The sequence below is a fragment of the Sycon ciliatum genome, chromosome 6, assembly GCF_964019385.1.
Source record: "Sycon ciliatum chromosome 6, ocSycCili1.1, whole genome shotgun sequence".
Classification (NCBI taxonomy): domain Eukaryota; kingdom Metazoa; phylum Porifera; class Calcarea; order Leucosolenida; family Sycettidae; genus Sycon; species Sycon ciliatum.
The window spans coordinates 11,205,827-11,225,040 of record NC_088648.1 but is presented as its reverse complement, the minus strand read 5'-3'; the positions used below and the strand labels follow the sequence as shown (position 1 = coordinate 11,225,040).

General features: G+C 49.2%; 2 protein-coding genes across 7 annotated transcripts in view; one reads left to right on the top strand and one right to left on the bottom strand.

The window, feature by feature from the left end:
* The window catches only part of LOC135819373 (uncharacterized), a 49,483-nt gene extending 45,009 nt beyond the window's left edge, over positions 1–4,474 (top strand). For all 6 annotated transcript variants that reach the window (XM_065332570.1, XM_065332571.1, XM_065332574.1 and 3 more), the window contains exons 25-27: positions 1,896–2,150; positions 2,947–3,032; positions 3,588–4,474. In XM_065332570.1, the coding sequence (XP_065188642.1) occupies positions 1,896–2,150; positions 2,947–3,032; positions 3,588–3,693 (447 nt within the window). In that variant the 3' untranslated portion in view covers positions 3,694–4,474. The remainder of the gene's footprint in view (positions 1–1,895; positions 2,151–2,946; positions 3,033–3,587) is intronic.
* Positions 4,475–5,719: 1,245 nt separating this feature from the next.
* LOC135819372 (uncharacterized) lies at positions 5,720–17,627 on the bottom strand. Its single transcript, XM_065332568.1, has 2 exons — positions 16,743–17,627; positions 5,720–9,926 (listed from the first exon to the last, which is right to left on the bottom strand). Exon 2 carries the CDS (start codon positions 9,488–9,490, stop codon positions 6,578–6,580), a length of 2,913 nt encoding a protein of 970 aa, XP_065188640.1. The 5' UTR covers positions 9,491–9,926; positions 16,743–17,627; the 3' UTR covers positions 5,720–6,577.
* Positions 17,628–19,214: the final 1,587 nt, after the last annotated feature.

Below are 19,214 nucleotides of genomic sequence, written 5' to 3'. Positions count from 1 at the left end.
GTTGTTTGTTTGAAAATCGGAGTGTTTTTGAGCTCGTAGTTTCGTCTTTGTTGTGGAATGGCTGTGCGTACATTCTCCTTGGAATTACCAAAGCCCCCCCCCCCCCCCTTTCCTTACATTACTAGGAGTTTTGCCTGCAGCCACGATAGTTTTTACCCCTGCTTCCATACGTCCTTTCATTGAATAGCCAAACGAAACTTTGTGGCGCGGGGGTCTCAAGTTTGTCACTTCGAGTTGTACGAGTCATACACAACAACCACATCAACACCTCAAAAGACCAAAAAAACAAGAGAGCAAAGTATTTCAACGTTGCGATTTCGCCTGGCCTACTGTGAAGATGGAGACCTCTACTCGATAGCAGATACTCGTATCAATAAGCCGGGAGGGAGAGCGTGGTGAGTAAAATGTTGGGATGAAAAGAGCCACATTCTCTCTCGGAAAAGGTCGTTCCTACACACTTGGTCTACCCAGAACTGCAGTAGGCAAAGATTTTGCATGCCTGAATCTGCACGTGCGAGATTCGCATCCACCGTGCACATAGGCAGAGCCGAAATTTTGGTACTCTCGGATTTGCCGCCATCTTGACAAGTGGCCACTGCGAAACACCTGTGGGGGGGGGGGGGGGGGAGGGCAGTGCTTCTTTCCTTGCTGCTTGTGCTGGCTTCTGATGGAGGTGATAGGGGGTGGGAATAGTGCTGTTTGAGTTACTGCTGAAGTTGGACCGATTGGGGGGGGGGGGGGGGCAGCGCTAGTTGAGCTGCTGCTGGTGTCATGGTAATGGGGTGGGGGGCAGTGCTGGTTGAGTTACTGCTGTGGTAACGATTGGGGGAACGGTGCTGTTTGAGTTACTGCTGTGGTAGCGATTGGGGGAGCGGTGCTGTTTGAGTTACTGCTGTGGTTCGATTGGGGGAGCGGTGCTGATTGAGTTACTGCTGTGGTAGCGATTGGGGGAGCGGTGCTGATTGAGTTACTTCTGTGGTAGAGATTGGGGGAGCGGTGCTGGTTGGGTTACTGCTGTGGTAGCGATTGGAGTGCGGTGGTGGTTGAGTTACTGCTGTGGTAGCGATTGGGGGAGCGGTGCTGTTTGAGTTACTGCTGTGGTAGGGATTGGGGGAGCGGTGCTGGTTGAGTTACTGCTGTGGTAGCGATTGGGGGATAGGTGCTGGTTGAGTTAATGCTGGGGTAGCGATTGGGGGAGCGGTGCTGGTTGAGTTAATGCTGGGGTGGTAGCGATGGTGGGGGGGGGGGGGGCAGTGCCGTTTGAGTTACCGCTTGTGCTAGCTTCCGATGGAGGTGATGGGGGAGGGGGTTCTGCTGGTTGAGTTACTGCTGCAGTGGTAGCGATTTGGTGGGAGGGTCAGCGCTGGTTGAGTTACTGCTGGTGTGATGGTAATGGGGGAAGGAGGAGAGGGGCCGCGGATGCAGTGTTGTTTTAATTAATGCTGGGGTGGTGAGGGGGGGGGGGGGGACAGAACAATAGAGGGTTTGAGGGATTGAGAGTGGGTAGAGGATTGTGTTCAAGATGCACTGATACATAATTATTGCAAATCTCTTTTGTGAGGGATAAAAATGCTGACTGAAATAATATGGCAACTGCTACTAAAACAAAATGAAAACTGGTGGAGACGAAAAGTCGAGAGGTTGAAAGTAAGTTTGTATTTGTGTAACAAGACTTACACAAAGGAACAGAACCACAGTGACTGAAGCTGGTAACAACAACAACTGCAAGTAAAAACAAACCCGCTCCCTCTGCTTTACAACATAATAAATATGCGTGTGGGTGTGTGTTCTTGTGTGCTTGTGGGTGTGGGTGTGTGTGTGTGTGTGTGTCTGTCTGTCTGTGTGTCTGTCTGTCTGTCTGTGTGTGCATGCGTGCGTGCATGCTTGTTGTACAGGACTTGGCTGCTCGTAACATCATGTTGGATGAGTTGAGTAATTGCAAAGTTGGAGACTTTGGCATGTCGCGTATCGTAGATGAATGCGACTACTACGTATGTCAAGGCGGTGTTATCCCTGTCAAGTGGAGCTCACCTGAAGCTATTCTCTATCGCCAGTTCTCCAGTGCTAGTGATGTCTGGTCATTTGGTATTCTCATGTATGAAGTCTGGACCTACGGTGTCAAGCCATATGGAAACTGGACCAATGAGAAGGTATTGCTGTGTGTGTGCATTGCTCTGTGTGTGTGTGTGTGTGCGCAGGGGGGGGGGGGGGGGGGGGGGGGGCGATTCACATGGCTTCGCCAGTTGTGTGGATTAGACAGTTATCTCGCGCTTGTCTTGATCTGTTTCAATCAGAATCAGATTCGCTATCGTTGCTATAAAGAGAAAATCTGTGGGTGCACATGTAGTGCACTTACAGATTTGCGTGCTTCTCTTGCGACGGGCGTATACATGGTGTGTGTGTGTGTGTGGTGTGTGTGTGTGTGTGTGTGTGTGTGTGTGTGTGTGTGTGTGTGTGTGTGTGTGTGTGTGAGTGAGTGTGTGTTGACATGGTTTGTGGTTTCTTGTGCATCAAACTCCTGTTCTTCGTTTATAGGCACATCCTCTTCCCGTTGCTAGTGTATAATGAGCTAGCTGTTCCATGTCTGTGTTGGAAACTTGGAATCATTGAAGACTTCTGAGTTTTCCTGTACTAGCTGTTGCAAATGCTCATTCTGTTCCCTGCTTGACAAATGCTCATTCTGTTCCCTGCTTGACAAATGCTCATTCTGTTCCCTGCTTGACAAATGCTCATTCTGTTCCCTGCTTGACAAATGCTCATTCTGTTCCCTGCTTGACAAATGCTCATTCTGTTCCCTGCTTGACAAATGCTCATTCTGTTCCCTGCTTGACAAATGCTCATTCTGTTCCCTGCTTGACAAATGCTCATTCTGTTCCCTGCTTGACAAATGCTCATTCGGTTCCCTGCTTGACAAATGCTCATTCTGTTCCCTGCTTGACTGTTCAGGTAATCAAAGAACTTAAGAACGGATACCGCCTGTCTTGCCCATCAGACTGCCCGTTTGAGATTTTCTGCTTGATGGAAGCTTGCTGGTAAGAGTACTACTGTCTGTCTGAGTATTGTGTGTCTGAGTATTGTCTGTCATGCTTTTCCTGTTGACTGCATCAAGAGTGCATAAACAATAGTATGCAACTGTGGTTATGGGTCAGTGCGCGGCGTGCTGCCTTCATTACATAACTTGCCTCCATCACGCTCTGAAAGTTTGCACTCAAACACACAATTTCTCGTCCAAGCGCATCCGTTTTTGCTCGATTCGTTCCAGTACCTACGCGATATCTAAATTTTGGCGTGTGAACTCAAGTTCCGTACGAAAGTTCATTTCAAACCAGAGGGAAAGTGCGGTGTTTGATTTTCCACAGAGCGCGGACTGCAGCTGAATGATGCAATGAAGGCAGCGCGCCGCACGTCTGGCCCATAGAAAAGAGATCACAGCTGCATACTCGTGCGTATGCGTGTGTGTGCGCGTGTGTGTGTGCGTGTGTGTGTGTGTGCGTGTGCGTGTGCGTGTGTATTTGTGCACATATTTCTGCTCATGTGTGTTCCTTATGTACATATACCTGTGTTATGTGTTTCATTATAACTTATAGGGAGGAAGACAAACACGAGAGGCCATCATTCCCTGAAATTGTCAATCTCTTGCAAGAAATTGATGAGCTTTTCCGGCAGCGAGAAAGACAGACGCAGCAGCAGTAGCTCCAGCAACAGCAGCAGCAGCAACAGCACAAGCAGTAGCTCCAGCAGTAGCTGCAGCAGCAGCAGCAGCAGCAGGACAAGCAGCAGCAGCACAAGCAGTGGTAACAGTATTTAGTAAGTAGTTTACACTAGCCGGCTGGCAAGTACTCTCTGTAGTTTGCTCATGACCCAAGGGACGGATGGAATTTCAGAGTTGCGTAATCATGGTTGTGATTCCATGTCCAAGTCATGTGACATGACTGAACTGTAACCAAGTCATGTGACATGACTGAACTGTAATGATGCTAATGTCATCTTGTATACAGCAACACTGCAACACTGCTAAGTGTTAGCTTGTTTGCTGTGTGCAGGTATGAGTAGTTGACAGTTGTGTTTATGATAATTCTGCTCACAAGTTGATTATACTAACTGCTGGATCTCACGTTAAAATTACATGGTAGTACTAAACTGGGAATGGCGTGCATTTAATCTGACCGCCAATCTCTATGAACACCAAGTCCTGGCTTTGAGAACATAGCATGACATCTGCTGAGCGTATTATTATTATTTACCAAACAAGGCAACTAGCATGGTATAATATTAATAGCCAATTTTCTGATTTTCTAATAATTTCGTCATGATTTGTTTGGCTTAAAGAGCAGTTGAGTTTGTGACATGAGTTTTAATCATTCTGCGTTGTAGAATTCTTCTGATATTCATGTGTACCCATTCTACCTCTGTTATGATTTTGGTTTGTTGTGTTATTTTTTGACGTGGATTGACACACACCATAACAGTCTGATTTGTTCCGTGGAGTGACCAGCGCCTCCAGAATCTGTAGTAACTTATTGGTGAAGAGCAGCTACATCTGCGAGATGGACTACTTATAGTCTGCTGCTGTAGTTACACACACACACACACACACGCACACACGCACACACACACAAACACACACACACACACACGCACGCACACACACATGCAGGGTTACACGGCCCTACGAGGCTAGCATGGTGCATGGTTTGTGTTGTGTTCTATTGCGGCGCGTTCTTGCGTTGTGTTGTGTTCTGTTGCGGTGCGTTCTTGCGTTGTGTTGTGTTTTGTTGCGGTGCGTTCTTGCGTTGCGTTGTGTTCTGTTGCGTTAATTGTGTTAGACGGGTGCTGATTGGCATGTGAGGGGGGGGGGCAGGGAAAGACATACCGTCGTATACCTGTACCGTAAAGTGCGCGGGCGCGGGAATTAGGGTGGGGCGATCAACGGTACTTTACGGTACACGTAACCAGTTTGTGCATGTAAGATCATACAGTCCAATACTGGGGTTACATAATACCATATTGCCAACCGTAGCCGACTGTTGATTGTCTGGGGGGGGGGGGATGTCTTCCGGGTGTCTATTGTCATAGGGTTCTGCAGGATACCATGTTGCTGCTAATATCTAGTCCATGTATATGACTTCTAGCTTTGTGACACGTGCCAGTATTGGTCAGCATGCAGTCCTGCAAGATATTTTTCACTGTCGAGAAGTCCTAGTTTGTGGACTTGTTCATACATGAAGATTTACTTATGCTGGCATGGCAACGATGGCAAACTTGGCTTGGCTGCTTTGACCTTTGTACCGTGTAATGAAACACAATTCTATCACGCTCAAGTAGCATACTCTTTGCTTAGCCGTGGCTGCTGCCCAGCAACCGCAGCTAGGTACCTGCTACCTAGCAACAGTAACTGAACATGTAGGTGTAGTTAATACATACTGAAGTACACTGTACATAACATAACCTGCTTTTGATGCCAGAACTCTGACCCCCCCCCCCCCTCCTCTCCCCTCCTGCTTCTAATGCCAGATACCTGAACACCCCCCCCCCCCCTCCTGCTGCCTGCCCTGCTCAGTCTCATACCAGAACCCTCCCGGAATGCATGTCTATTGCTCGTGTTTGTTTCTGTTGCTGCAACTCAACATCATGGCTTGCATTAACCATGGCAACAGATACCACGACCACCACTCAATGGTAGCCAAGGCAACAGTTGCGACCACTCACAGCAATTGAGTTCTAGACACAGCAGCCAGCGGAAAGGTACAAACGATGCGCGCGAGAGAATCATCCCTGACACGCCCTAAGAGCACACAGTCATCATGAACGCTGCAAGTATCCATTCCTACTCCTAGCTGCAAGTATCCACTCCTAGCTGTAAGTACAATGCAACAGTAGTAATTACGTTGTTTCTCTAAACATGGAATACGAAAAGAGTGTCCTAATCTACGGGTACAGTATCAAGAAGATATGTTCAGCAATGAGGGCTCAAGAAAAGCAGTGACATCAAAATAATTAAAAAATCAGAAAATGACATCATGGGTAGAGACAATGACATAATAGTACCAAGCGAGCGTACATACCATCAAGTCGCAGTCAGTCAGCAGAGATCATATCAGATAATAATCCGAGGGCAAAGTCTAACGGTGGATAGAGTTAGCTACTGGTGCATGGCCACCGCAGTGAGCATTGTCAGAGGTAGTAACTAGGGCTCAAACAGTTAGTCCGATTAACCGGTTGCAGACCGGTTAGGAAGAATTAACGGTTAACCGATAAAGATAACTTTTCAGTCAATTTTTCAAGTATCAGGTCGTTGCAAAGTATGCATTTTCGCAGGCTGTCGCACGCGTAAGCAATTTCTGGGCTGTCAACTCGGTCATATCTGGTCTCTTGGTGTGAGAGTATGTATGAATGAGCATGCAGGAGAATGTACATTTGTGCGTTGTGCTGAAAAGGGTACATTTTTTGAATGAGTATAGTCAAATATGGTTAAAAAAGAGTCCGCAGGATTGCCGTGGCTTATAGGTTATAACCGTTAAACCGACCATTAGCTTAGCAGTTAACCGTAAGGGGTAAAACCGTGACCGTTGGAGCCCTAGTAGTAACCCGATTCAAATGCTGAGTCCGGGGAGAAGGGGGAGCTAGACAGGCTACACTTAGTGTAAGGTGGTATTGGAGTCACAGCTAACTGCCCATCAATTTGTTCTTGGTCCAGTAAAGGGCTCTCTCTCAAAATATGCCCTGGTGACTCTTTCCCCCTGGAAACATCACCACCGTTCATCCGTGCAACGTGCTGTTGTTGACCGGAGTTGTTGGATAACTCAGAGTCGGCAGCGGTGGTAGTAGGTGGATTGATTTTCGAGAGTCTAGTCGACTGCGTTCGACGTGTCGATGTTGCAAGCCTTCGGCGTCTCTCGCGCGCCTTTTCCTTGATGGAGAGTTTGCGTCTCCATGCCAATGGTGACAGCACGCCACCACACAAGAGCAGTGCGCATAGAATGTTCAGAGTGTGTATGCAGGTGTACAGAGTGTAGATATGACTGGGTACGTCAGCTAGTAATGGTGAGCAGAGGTCAGTATTGCCACATGTTACTCGTGTACACTTTGCATACTGAGTGAACATTGCACCCACCTTCTCTATATCACTCTCGCTCAGCGTGCTTACAAAGTAGAGAGACAATTCTATGGTGGTACCAGCTACAAAGATGCCAACGAAGAAGAAGACAATGCGTCTCATCAACTCCACCATCATGCTGTTCGCACGCTTGGACGTGTTGCGGCTGTTGCCGGCGACGGAGCGTTTGGGCCTCCGTTGCTGCTGCTGCTGCTGCTGCTGCTGCTGCAGGCGAACGCTTTGCTTTGTGCCGTTGTTGGGCATCTCTTCTGCTGCCACAAGCGTGTCATCGTTGTCATCTGACACCGCATTGCGCTGAGATGCTGCCATGGATGTGTGCCGACCTTGGAATCGTTTGGATTTCCTGTAGAGGCCAATGAGGCGACGACAGCCATCCCCTATGCAGATGAAGGATAGTATTGTGGCAGTGAGCTCAATGGCGTAGCGAACTTTGTCGGATGTCCCGTCCACACAGATGTGCACTAACTGATTTGTATGATAGTTGCTGTTGGTCGATATACCAGTGATAATAGTAGTTGCAGCCAGTACAATGGCTATGCCAATACATTCACCCCAGCCTTGTATATCTACAGCATACCAGCGACTCTTTGTCCACAGCTGCAGTTTCACGGCCAGCTGCCACCAGGCAGCAGAAACAAACAATGTCATGAAGCGAAAGAGAAACACACCAAACGTGTTGATGGCACACGAGTATGATGCGAGCGGATTACGTTTCAAATCAGCTGACGTAGCCGATGTCATATCGGCATTACAACTGATACTCCGTACTGACAATAGCTCCAGAAAGGCCGGTAGCAAGTACGCACCGTAGAAGAACACAGCAGCTGCCAAGTACAACATGAGTCGGCTAGGATACTCCCACATGGCTTTGAATCCAGAGCATATTCCCGACACTACAACCAGGAGCGGCAGCACCGTAAGGGCCAGGAATGCTATAGCAGCCCAATACGCTATAAACGTTCGTGTCGTACGCTGTGAGTATGCCCGCTCAACATTGCAATGTCGCGCACAGTAGATACGACCTTCCAGTTCCTCGATGAGAGTATCCTTACTTCCTCTAGATGTAGTTAGGTCATCCAGAAGTTTCTTTACGCCAAGAATATCAGCCGTTATTTGTCCACGCAGGATAGTCACTTCGTCCACTTGGGCCTCTTCATCTTCCTCTTCATCTTCCCCTTCATCTTGGCTTGTAGCAGCGGGAGCAACAGTAGTAGCAACAGTAGTAGCAGCAGCAGTGGCATTACCTGTGTCAGTACTGCTGCTGTTATCTCTGTCATCCTCGTGGGAAGTGTCGTCGTCCTCAACTGCAACTTGTAAGTCAACAGGACATAATTCACGCAACCTTTGTTCAATGAGGTGGTCATCATGCTCGCCCTGAAGCAAGTTATCGACAGTTGTCCCTTGGAGATTACTGAAAAAGGAATCATTGGGGAGGCGACTTCGCTCTACAGCAACAAATGGGAACGGACACCATTGTTCAGATGGTATTCTGGTCAACAAGGCATCACGGCAGGCTTTTATTAGTGTTTGGTTTGCCTCGTGGTCATATGAGCATTCTTGCGCAGAGGACACGGTGACGTTTCTCAGATCACCACGGCAATCTCTGACAACATTACTCAACTGACTGCTTTCGCTACAGTAGATACGGGCGAGGATATGGAGAAAATAGACAAAGCGACTGTTTTGTGACACGCTGGGCAGAAGCACAAGTTGTATATGCCAAGCCTCCAAACACAATCCAGACAATGCGCTAGGTGCATCAGTGACCGGCATACACGTGTCGTTACTCTCCGTCAGCACACTGCAGAGTATCTCAACATCCGATAGGTCTGTACAGGATGATAGTGATTGTGCAGTCACACTGGTAGTTCCCATCACACCATCACCATCACCATCACTGCTGCTGCTGCTGCTGCTGTTCTGGTGACGGTGGTTGAAACGGCCGATGAACAACTGCAGGCCTATAAGAACACGATGTAAGATCAATGCGCTGTCGTTATCACCCGGGGACAAACCAAACCAGCCATTCTCTTGCGCGTGTTCAATATACATACACTCAGTCTGCAGCTGCACACACTGTGTGTAGTTGTGCCTAGATGATGTAGCCTGCTGCTGCCGCTGTCCCTGATCTCCTGCCGACGTCTCCTGCTCACCAACGTCCATCTCATTTGTGGACATAGTCGCATCACCATCACCCGTTGACGATATCACATCAACTGGGCGCATCATAGTGGCTGTACTCAAACCCAGACTGCCATGGCCACTGTCTGATGTTGTCATGGCTAATGTAGTTGCTACCAGCATCAGGCTCAACCAGGCTGGTGGTGCAGGCAGCAGCCGTATAGCAGCACCACTGCCTACCATAGACACCATTGCTCACAATGCCCAGTGCAGGGACCCTCCCCGCAGCAGCAAGCACCAAGCAAGCGATGGCTGACTTCACAGATCCAGCAGCAGTCCTGGTCTACGTCTGCATCCGTGTCTGTATCCACGTCCGTGTGTGTCTCTGTGTCTGGTTCCGGCTATAGGGATGTAGCACACCTAGGTTCGCTATCTTACCAATAGCAGTACTGGTTCATTAATGCTGTTGGATGGTTGTGGTGATGGTGATGGTGTTGGTGATAGTGATGGTGATACTAGATGGTGATAAAGATCATGATGCTAGAGGAGGTGATAGAGGCAACTGCATGGAGTGTACATTAGCAACTTGTAAGATAACAGAATAATTATATTCATGTAGGGACAATGACATGTACACCACCTGATGATCTGCCCTGTAGTGGCTGAGTCCATACAGATGCTTGGTAACCTGAAGAAGTACAAGAGAGCATACAACACACCAATTTTGTTTAGAAGTGGTGACTGGTGCTGAGCTAGAATGGGATTCATACAGACATATGACATCATACAGTAGATATGTGACATCATACAGTAGATATGTGACATCATACAGTAGATATGTGACATCATACAGTAGATATATGACATCATACAGTAGACAAAGCTGACTATTGAGCAGAACAATTAGTGATCACAGATTTTCATTTGCACTTGCCGACTACTAGAAACTGGTCACGTGGGTCATCCACCATCTAGACCCCCCCTCCAGCACAGTGCTACATAACGGTACACAGTGATTTTCAATGCTGTGCTCCTACTGCAGTGCTACAGGTCAGAGAAATAATACCAAGTGCCCTATGAATAAACTAGTGCTGTGCTTTGCGGCGGGCCGGGTCACGGTGGGTCACGGTGGGTCACGGTGGGTGTGAGTAGAGTGCCTGGTTGCTGGTTCTCAGCAGCCCAGCAGGCCAAAGCTCAACACCTCTGAATAGAATGCACTGCCCATAACTGATAAGGCGTTACATCAACGGGATTGAAGTATCATTTCTCTGAGATCTATAATGCTCTTTTCTCAAAGGCAACCCAGACTAGGCCAGAGGTTTTCAGGCTGTGGTGTGCAAGTCTGACTACGATAGATAACTGTGAAGCTCAAAGTTGCACAGTACGTGATGACATACTGTAGCACCACTAGTGAGCTGAACATGATACTTAAATTAAGCAAGACATTGTAGCATATCATTAGATGATACAAATTATCAGACACCCAGGCCAGCATGTCTGCATCTGGATAAAACCAGTAAGAACTGCCAGTGCTATCCAAGTGCTGCTCCTACTGTTGCTGCTTCCACTACTGCAAGTCGTCTATGGGCTTTGTCGAATGAACCTTTGGTTTAAAATTGACCTATGGTTTACGAGATGAAAACATGGACAAATGTGGGGCGCAAGTCATACGCTACAGACCACCAACTACTTAGACGAGATATTCAACAGTCAGATGTGCACAATGACGTCTCAGTACTCCTTGTCAGTTTGGTGCTAGATTGTGCACGTCTGCCTGTTCAAAATCTGGTCAGTTAGTTTTATTAGTGAAGGCCTATAATTTTAGCAGGCTCTTTCTTTCGGTAGTGCCTTGGTACAGCAATGATCTACTCTGCAAGCAGTGACTGCGAACAATAACTGCCCGCGTTTAGTATGGTATGGGCTAACTTTGAATACTTTCCTACAATTTCCCCCACAAACATGGATTTCCTATAAAGCTCTTCCACTCCTAATGTGAGAGCTCCTAATGTCGCTGCTGTTGTGGCTAATTTCGTACCGTGATAGTTCACATATTCACATATTCATTCCCAGTTCAGAGCAACAATACATGTCACAGGACCTCTCACTCTCAATTTACACAACCATTACTGGCATAAGGGCCCTAGAAGCATGACTGAGCGAACCTAAAACTGCTGACAGTGATTGTGACTTTGTGTGTGTGTGTGTGTGTGTGTGTGTGTGTGTGTGTGTGTGTGTGTGTGTGTGTGTGTGTCCTCAGGTGTGTCCTCGGGCAGTGTTGGGGACGGTTTGAACTTTTTAGCTCTCGCCCTTTGGCAGTTTTTCGTCCAAAGTTCTTTCTCCGTGGGACGACTCTGGGCTTCCAGGGTCGTCCCAAGGGCGGTGGCCCTTGACTGCGCGCGTGGGAGCTCACGACATCAAGACTGGGTGGTTTCCTGTTGCCACCACTTGTCGTCGTCCTGCGCGCGCCGGTTCGTGTAGATTGGCTCTCTACTCGGACGTCTATCTAGTAAGCCCTTAGTACAATGGCGAGAGAGGAGACGAGGAAAAAGAGGAGACGGAGGTCGTGGATAAAATTTGGCTCGTGGAATGTCCGCAGTCTGGTGAATTGTGATGGCCCAGTTGAGACGGCGACAACTCGAAATTTGAAAAATTCAAACCAAGTGAATTGCATCGTGGAAGATAGGAAGATCAACATCGTCGTTCGCGAAGCTCGACGACTTGGTATCGAGACCCTTGGACTCCAAGAGACGAAGTGGTTTGGCAACAATGTATACAATGTTGAGGATGCTGTTGTTGTTGCTTCTGGTCGACCGACACCCGTGGAAAATTTCGCTCGTGGCGAGGGAGTCGCGCTCGTGATGCGGGGCCGCTCAGCGCTGGCGTTTGCAGCAGGCGGCCGACAGTGGACAGCTGTGTCTTCTCGTGTGATGGTCGTAAAGTTGCAGTTTGCTCTGGAGTCTGGCAAGTTGCAGTGGGTTCATGTTCTTGTTTGCTACGCTCCCACTTTCCGCAGTAGTCGTGATGAAAAATTCAAATTTTTCAATTCGCTTGAACACGTGCTTCTGTCAATTCCGGTCTCTGATAAGCTCATCGTACTCGGAGATTTCAATGCTCGAGTTGGTTCAGGGCAGCGTGATGACGAGTGGCACAGAGTTCGTGGTCCTTTTGGTACTGGAGCTATGAATGAGTCTGGTGAACGTTTACTCTTGTTCTTGGCTCTGCATGGTCTGCAAATCTGTAACACCTGGTTCAAGAAGCGGGACGCAGAACTGCACACATGGTAACACCCACGCTCGCAGGCATGGCACTGTATTGACTTTGTCTTCACTAGGCGAGCGGATCGTACCAACTGCATGGACTGTCATGTTGTTCGCCGTGCAGAGTGTAGCACTGATCACAGATTGGTGTGTCTGACCTATCGCCTTCCGGCACCAGTCCACCGCCAGCGCCTGCCACCGCGAAACCCTGGGAAACGTATGTAAGCCAATTGAAGACGAGTACGGGTATGAGTGAGGAGGAGCGGGAAGTTGTTGAGTGCAACAGGGCAGTGTACCGAAGTGGTCTTGGTGATCGGCTGAAATCGTGTCACGTCACCCATGAAGACACCTGGCAGCCTATCAAGTCGGCGATTGTTGATGCTGCCGAAGCTTCCATCCCTGCACGGAAATCTCGACGTCAGCCTGACTAGTTTGCAGACAGCGCAACAATCCTTGAACCCAAGCTGCAACATCGAAACCGTGCCTATGCCCAGTGGCTTCAGTCTGCTGATCCCACTGACCTTTCAGCTTTCTGCAAGGCCCGTAGTGCAGCGCGTACTGCAGTTCGAATGGCAAAGCGTGTCTGGTTGCAGAGAAAGGCGGATATGGCACAATCTGGCAAGTTCAGTGGGGAGCGCGTCTGGTCAGCCATCCGGGACATCCAGCGCTGCTACTATGGTATGAAACCTGTGGCCTCTCATTCCATTCGCAAATCTGATGGAACCCTGTGTATGTCAGCGGAGGAAGAGCGTGTTTGCTGGCAGCAACATTTCACCCGTGTTCTCAATGTCATTAGTGTGTTCGATGTCTCTGTCTTCCAGCAGTTGTCCTGCCGGGAAGTTGACAACAGCCTGGCATACCCTCCAACAGCTGTGGATATTGAGTGCGCTCTCCATCATCTGGCTAACGGCAAATTGGCTGGTTCGTCTCTCATCGTTGCATCGTTGCTGAGCTGTTGAAGCACGGCTTTTCTGTACTTCGGCCACACCTGGATGCACTCTTCTCCACATGCTGGTCAGCATCATCTGTGCCTCAGGAGTGGAAAGATGCTGTGCTCGTCCCTATTCCAAAAAAAAGGTGACTTGAGCAAGTGTGACAACTGGAGGGGAATAGCCCTATTGGACGTCGTCGGGAAGCTTCTCACACGTGTTATTCAGGACCGGCTGCAACCTCTTGCTGAGGCACATCTCCCTGAAAGACAGTGTGGTTTTCGGCGTGGGCGATCCTGCACAGATGCCATCTTTTGCGTGCGACAGGTAGTTGAGAAGGCATTCGAGCACCGCTCTAAGGCCTTTCTCGTTTTCATCGATCTCCGCAAGGCGTACGACTCGGTACCACGCGCTGCACTGTTGCTGGCCATTGAGGTGTATGGTGTGCCTGGGTCACTCATCCAGCTGATTGACGGCTTCCATTCAGGCATGCAGGCTGCTGTTTTGGTTGATGGTGATGTGTCTGGGAGCATCTCGGTTGAGAATAGTTTGCGGCAAGGGTGCGTTATGGCCCCACTGTTGTTTAACCTGTACTTTGGTCTTGTGTTGGAAGCATGGCGTTCAGCTATAGCAGCAGCTGGTGTTAACGGTGTGTCCCTGATATCTTCAATCCATGGAAGTGGCAATCTATTTCCCAAGCGAACCCGTCAAACTGGCACGACATCGGTCAACGACCTGGAGTTTGCAGATGATGCAGCACTACTTGCACCATCCCGTGAGTCAGCTCAACTGGCTTTGGAGCTGTTCAGCAATGTTGCTTCTTCCTTCGGCTTGACTCTGAGTACAGCGAAGACCAAGTTCATGGCCGTTGGTGCAAATTTATCATGTGCTGACCGCCTTCCGCTCTTTGTTGGTCCGGAGGAGATCGAAAGTGTCAATTCCTTTGTGTATCTTGGCTCTGTGATAACTGCTGACACCCGCTCATCTGCAGATGTGGCCAGAAGACTCGGTAAGGCAGCGGCAGCTTTCGACCTTATGCGCCGTGTCTTTCTTGACCGAAACCTTTCCATCGCCACCAAGTGCCATCTTTACGATGTTTGCGTTCTGTCCACATTGCTCTATGCCTGTGAGTGCTGGACTCCGCTGAAGAGAGACATGGTTGCCATCAACAACTTCCACCACCGCTCTCTCAGGTTCATTCTGGGTGTGTCCCGGCTCGATCAACAGCTGCAGCATGTCAACAACCAGGAGCTGCGAAGACGCTGGGGTGATATAGCACTGCCATCTGATACCGTCAGACACCGCCGTCTGCAGTGGCTTGGGCATGTCGCCAGAATGCCAGATATCCGGCTTCCGAAGCTGATACTGTTTAGCTTCTTCTCAGATCCACGCCCAGCCTGTGGGCCACGACTGCGATGGAAAGACCTCGTCGCACGTGATCTTCGTTTCGGTGGCATAGTGAATTGGCTCACTTTGGCCCAGGATCGCCCAGCATGGCGCGAGGCAATTGCAAAGACTCCGGATGATCTCGTGGAGTGCAACAACAACAAAGTCACCTGCAGGGTTTGCAACCGATCATTCACTGCCCGTGGGATTCACCGTCACAAGTGCTCAGCTGTACGGTCCTTACCTGTTGCCCAGCAGCCTGGGGCCCGTCACTGTGGAGTTTGTGACCGCTGGTTTCAAAGCGCTGGCGGTTTTGCAGTTCATCGTTGTGTGGAGCGTAAGACATCGGACGAAATACCAACTGTTTCAACGAGATGCAGCCTGAATTTGGACTGCTGCCAGCACCATTGCTCGACCTGTGATCGCTGCATGAAGAGTCAGGCTGGTTTTAACCGCCATAATTGTACTCGAGGCAAACGACTGCGAAAGGACCAGACGACTAATCTGCCCATTCAATGCAGCCTATGTAGCGACGATTCTCCCGCCCCGCAGGACCTCACCCGCCACCGAAGACAGAAACACTAGCTGTGTGTAGAACGGTCCCCTTTCAACTCAATTACTCTCCTTGTTTCTTTTCCTTTCTCGCTGTTGTCTCCCGCTTCTGGGAGCGACGTGGCCATTTTGTGGCAGTTGTACATAGTACATAGTAGTGTGTGTGTGTGTGTGTGTGTGTGTGTGTGTGTGTGTGTGTGTGTGTGTGTGTGTGTGTGTGTGTGTGTGTGTGTGTGTGTGTGTGTGTGTGTGTGTGTGTGTGTGTGTGTGTGTGTGTGTGTGTGTGTGTGTGTGTGTGTGTGTGTGTGTGTGTGTGTGTGTGTGTGTGTGTGTGTGTGTGTGTGTGTGTGTGTGTGTGTGTGTGTGTGTGTGTGTGTGTGTGTGTGTGTGTGTGTGTGTGTGTGTGTGTGTGTGTGTGTGTGTGTGTGTGTGTGTGTGTGTGTGTGTGTGTGTGTGTGTGAAAAATAGGGACTCACTGGCCGGAAAAAGTCACTTCAAACAGCTGTGTGGTGGATACCAGGCTAAAAATAGTGGCGGTCAATTCATCAGCCTTGCAAGCTGTTGAATAGTGTAATCCCAGCACAAGTTGCTATGTCTAACATAGCTGTTCGCTATCATCGCTTCCATCGCTTCCGCGATGGGCATGTCTGAGGTCTGAGGTCTGAGGTGTGTGTGTGTGTGTGTGTGTGTGTGTGTGTGTATGTGTGTGTGTGTGTGTGTGTGTGTGTGTGTGTGAAAAATAGGGACTCACTGGCCGGAAAAAGTCACTTCAAACAGCTGTGTGGTGGATACCAGGCTAAAAATAGTGGCGGTCATCAGCCTTGCAAGCTGTTGAATGGTGTAATCCCAGCACAAGTTGCTATCATACGGTCTAACATAGCTGTTCGCTATCATCGCTTCCGCGATGGGCATGTCTGAGGTCTGAGGTGTGTGTGTGTGTGTGTCACAGTGCGTGTGTGTGTGTGTGTGTGTGTGTGTGTGTGTGTGTGTGTGTGTGTGTGTGTGTGTGTGTGTGTCACAGTGCGTGTGTGTGTGTGTGTGTGTGTGCACGCATGTGGTGTGAACGTTGAAAAGTACTGGCAGCACACAACGTCTCTCCAGTCAACTAGTCGATCTACCACTGACGGTTTAAAAATACGCAACAATGACTATGTAATAATTCTATCTGTTTTCAACAATTATTGTTGAAAACAGATAGAATGTTTATTACATAGAAAACATGACTGTACATGCACACGTCACTGAGATCTACCATGATCTACCATGATCTACCATGATCTACGGTCGGAGAAGACCCACTCGTCCGAGATGTTATCAAAACCACCAACAGTTTTGAACTCTTCGTTTGAACATTTCAGTGATTCCAGACTGATGTCTTACCTTGGGTTAGTGTAGGCTAACCATGCACCTCCGCGGTATGGCAGGGTGCGGTACAGTGCGCTAAGTGTCAGTCGTCCTGCAGGATAGTCCAACTCCAACGCCAGGCCAACACACACACACACAGCGAGTGCGGCGCAGGTACACGAAGCAGCAGTGCAGGTAGTGTAGATGAGCTGCTGACTGTGAACGACTTGACCCTGCCGAACCTCCCTGCCGAAACGGCACACGCGCAAATTCGGAGTGGCCGTGTGATTACTGAACCTAAGAAGTCCTTGAATTAATAAATAATCAAGTTAATCTGTGGGTAGGGACAGTTCTGACTGTCTCCACTACTCACAACAGCTACTCGATCATTCCTGATTTCTGTTCCGAAAGGGGTTAGTTCCAGCTATATAACTGCTATGTGCGACGCCGCACGGGTAGATCTACTGGCTACCGGTCGTGATGTCAGTGACGATTTGTATCGATCGGCACCAGCCTCGGGCACAGAGTCCACAGACTCGTCGTGACTATCTCAGCTTTGAGCCGAACGCTGTCACTGGTCACGAATCCTGTTCAGACCGTGCAATGCGTGCATGCCACACGCGAATAGCGTCTAGTAGCAGTAGTACTAGTAGTAGTGGATACTCCTCGATAGAGTTTAGTACTAAAATAGTAGTGACACGACATAGGCACAATGACATGATGAAGGCCAAGGAGCAGTCAAGCGTTCCCCTAACTAAGCATCTTCACATCCAGCAGATGATCTTCTTCGCTAGTCCGATATCGATATCATCATTCAACGACGTACCTAGTAGGTCTACCTGCAGCCTGTCACTGCTACTGCTCTGGCAAACAAATGCCGACCAGCACGGCAGCAGTAGCAGCAGCAGCAGTCTTCAGACTACACAGTACACACGGACTGTAACAGGGGAAAGGAGTCCGAGACTAGAGATCTTGACCTACAACAAGAGTACACGTGTACACACGTTATCCTTCAGTTTGGCTTCGTGAGACAACTTTTCCGTTTTCGTGCTCTGACTGCGCTTGCCCTGGGTAGAGCACAGAATGACAGGGGTGTAGACTAGAGCAGTAGAGGTCTGCGGTGATCATGGTGCTGCCGGTGATGTGACAGTCGTACCTTGACATGATTGCGCTGAATGTCATCATTATTATAAAGTATGATACTATTGAATGTCACTACACGACGTATCGTCGGGAACTGTGTCACATTGTGGTGGACGTTCTCGTCCTGCAGACGAGCAGTTACAATGTACAGGCATGTACCTGTACCTGGCTGTACCGGGTGTAGTGTAGGTTGTACATTGTACGACACTGTCAACAGTTGAACAGTTGAACTGCTCTTCAGAGGCACATGTATAATAACTGCATGCACAGAGGAGAAGGCTCAACACAACTACTACGAGAAGTAGTAGTTACTTGGACCGCTTACAAAAGGCACAAAATTAATGAGGCTTGTACGACTAGTACTTGTAGAGTTTGTCACAACTCCGAGTTTCACTATCAGGCGACTTGTGATACGTCGTTCAGTGGGACTTGGTCAGTATACATGTATAAACCGATAATCTGGTGATGGTTGGTAGGTGTTGAAAGATTCGGCGCAGAAAAATTGCCATGGCCCAGTGGTCATGTGGGTGGTCACTTGCTACATTGTACACACGTAGATCTACACGTGTATTGGATAAGGCACCCCGGTCCCCAGGGCCCTCAGCACTGGCCAAAGTCGTACTCGCCTTTTTCCTTGTGATAGTCCGCGGTGCAGGTAACAAGCACTTTGTTGTAAGATTAGCTACTTCTTTTTAAAAGTAATATTGTACACATGTTTAGTAAGCATGTACGTACTGTGCATGCCGCGAAGAGGGCCGCCATTGCATCAAATGCACACCGGGCAACAGCAAGAAGTGTTCGAACAGAGCAACCACCGCTACCGTACCTAGCCCCGTACCCGTACCTAACCGCGTAGTAGGCACACATGCACAGGCCCAGGCGTCTCCGCTTCCGCACTTGCCACCCTCAGGCGGCGACGACAACCCAACACTATCAGGGACGATCGCTCGCGACGCCCAGCTTCTGGCCTCACTGGCTGACAGTCAGGATGATGTCGCCAACGCAAGCTCCCAAGACGTGGTTGAAGAGCTCGAGGATCTGGTACAGATGAAATTTCTGGCAGCATTCGGTGCACCACTGGTGAACATGGAAGCAGAAATCGGCCCTCAACCCGAGATACATGTGTTGTGGCAGCGAACTGTCGCCCTTCGCGGAAAGCAGTACGCTCTGCCAGATGGCAATGTTGGTACCCGTTTCATCAATATCCTTGCAGAGGAAATTGAACTGGCCAATAACAAGCGGCAGCCCTCCGAGCGTGAGTTCATCTTTCCTGCGTTGATGCTGCAGAGAGACAAGATGATTCGGAAAGCTAAGGACATCCGGCCGCTTCTTTCACGCCGCATGGATATGTGGGAAGCTGGCCAG

Coding starts and splice junctions, on each gene's coding strand:
- LOC135819372 (XM_065332568.1), bottom strand. CDS start 9,490: ATGGTGTCTATGGTAGGCAGTGGTGCTGCTATACGGCTGCTGCCTGCA.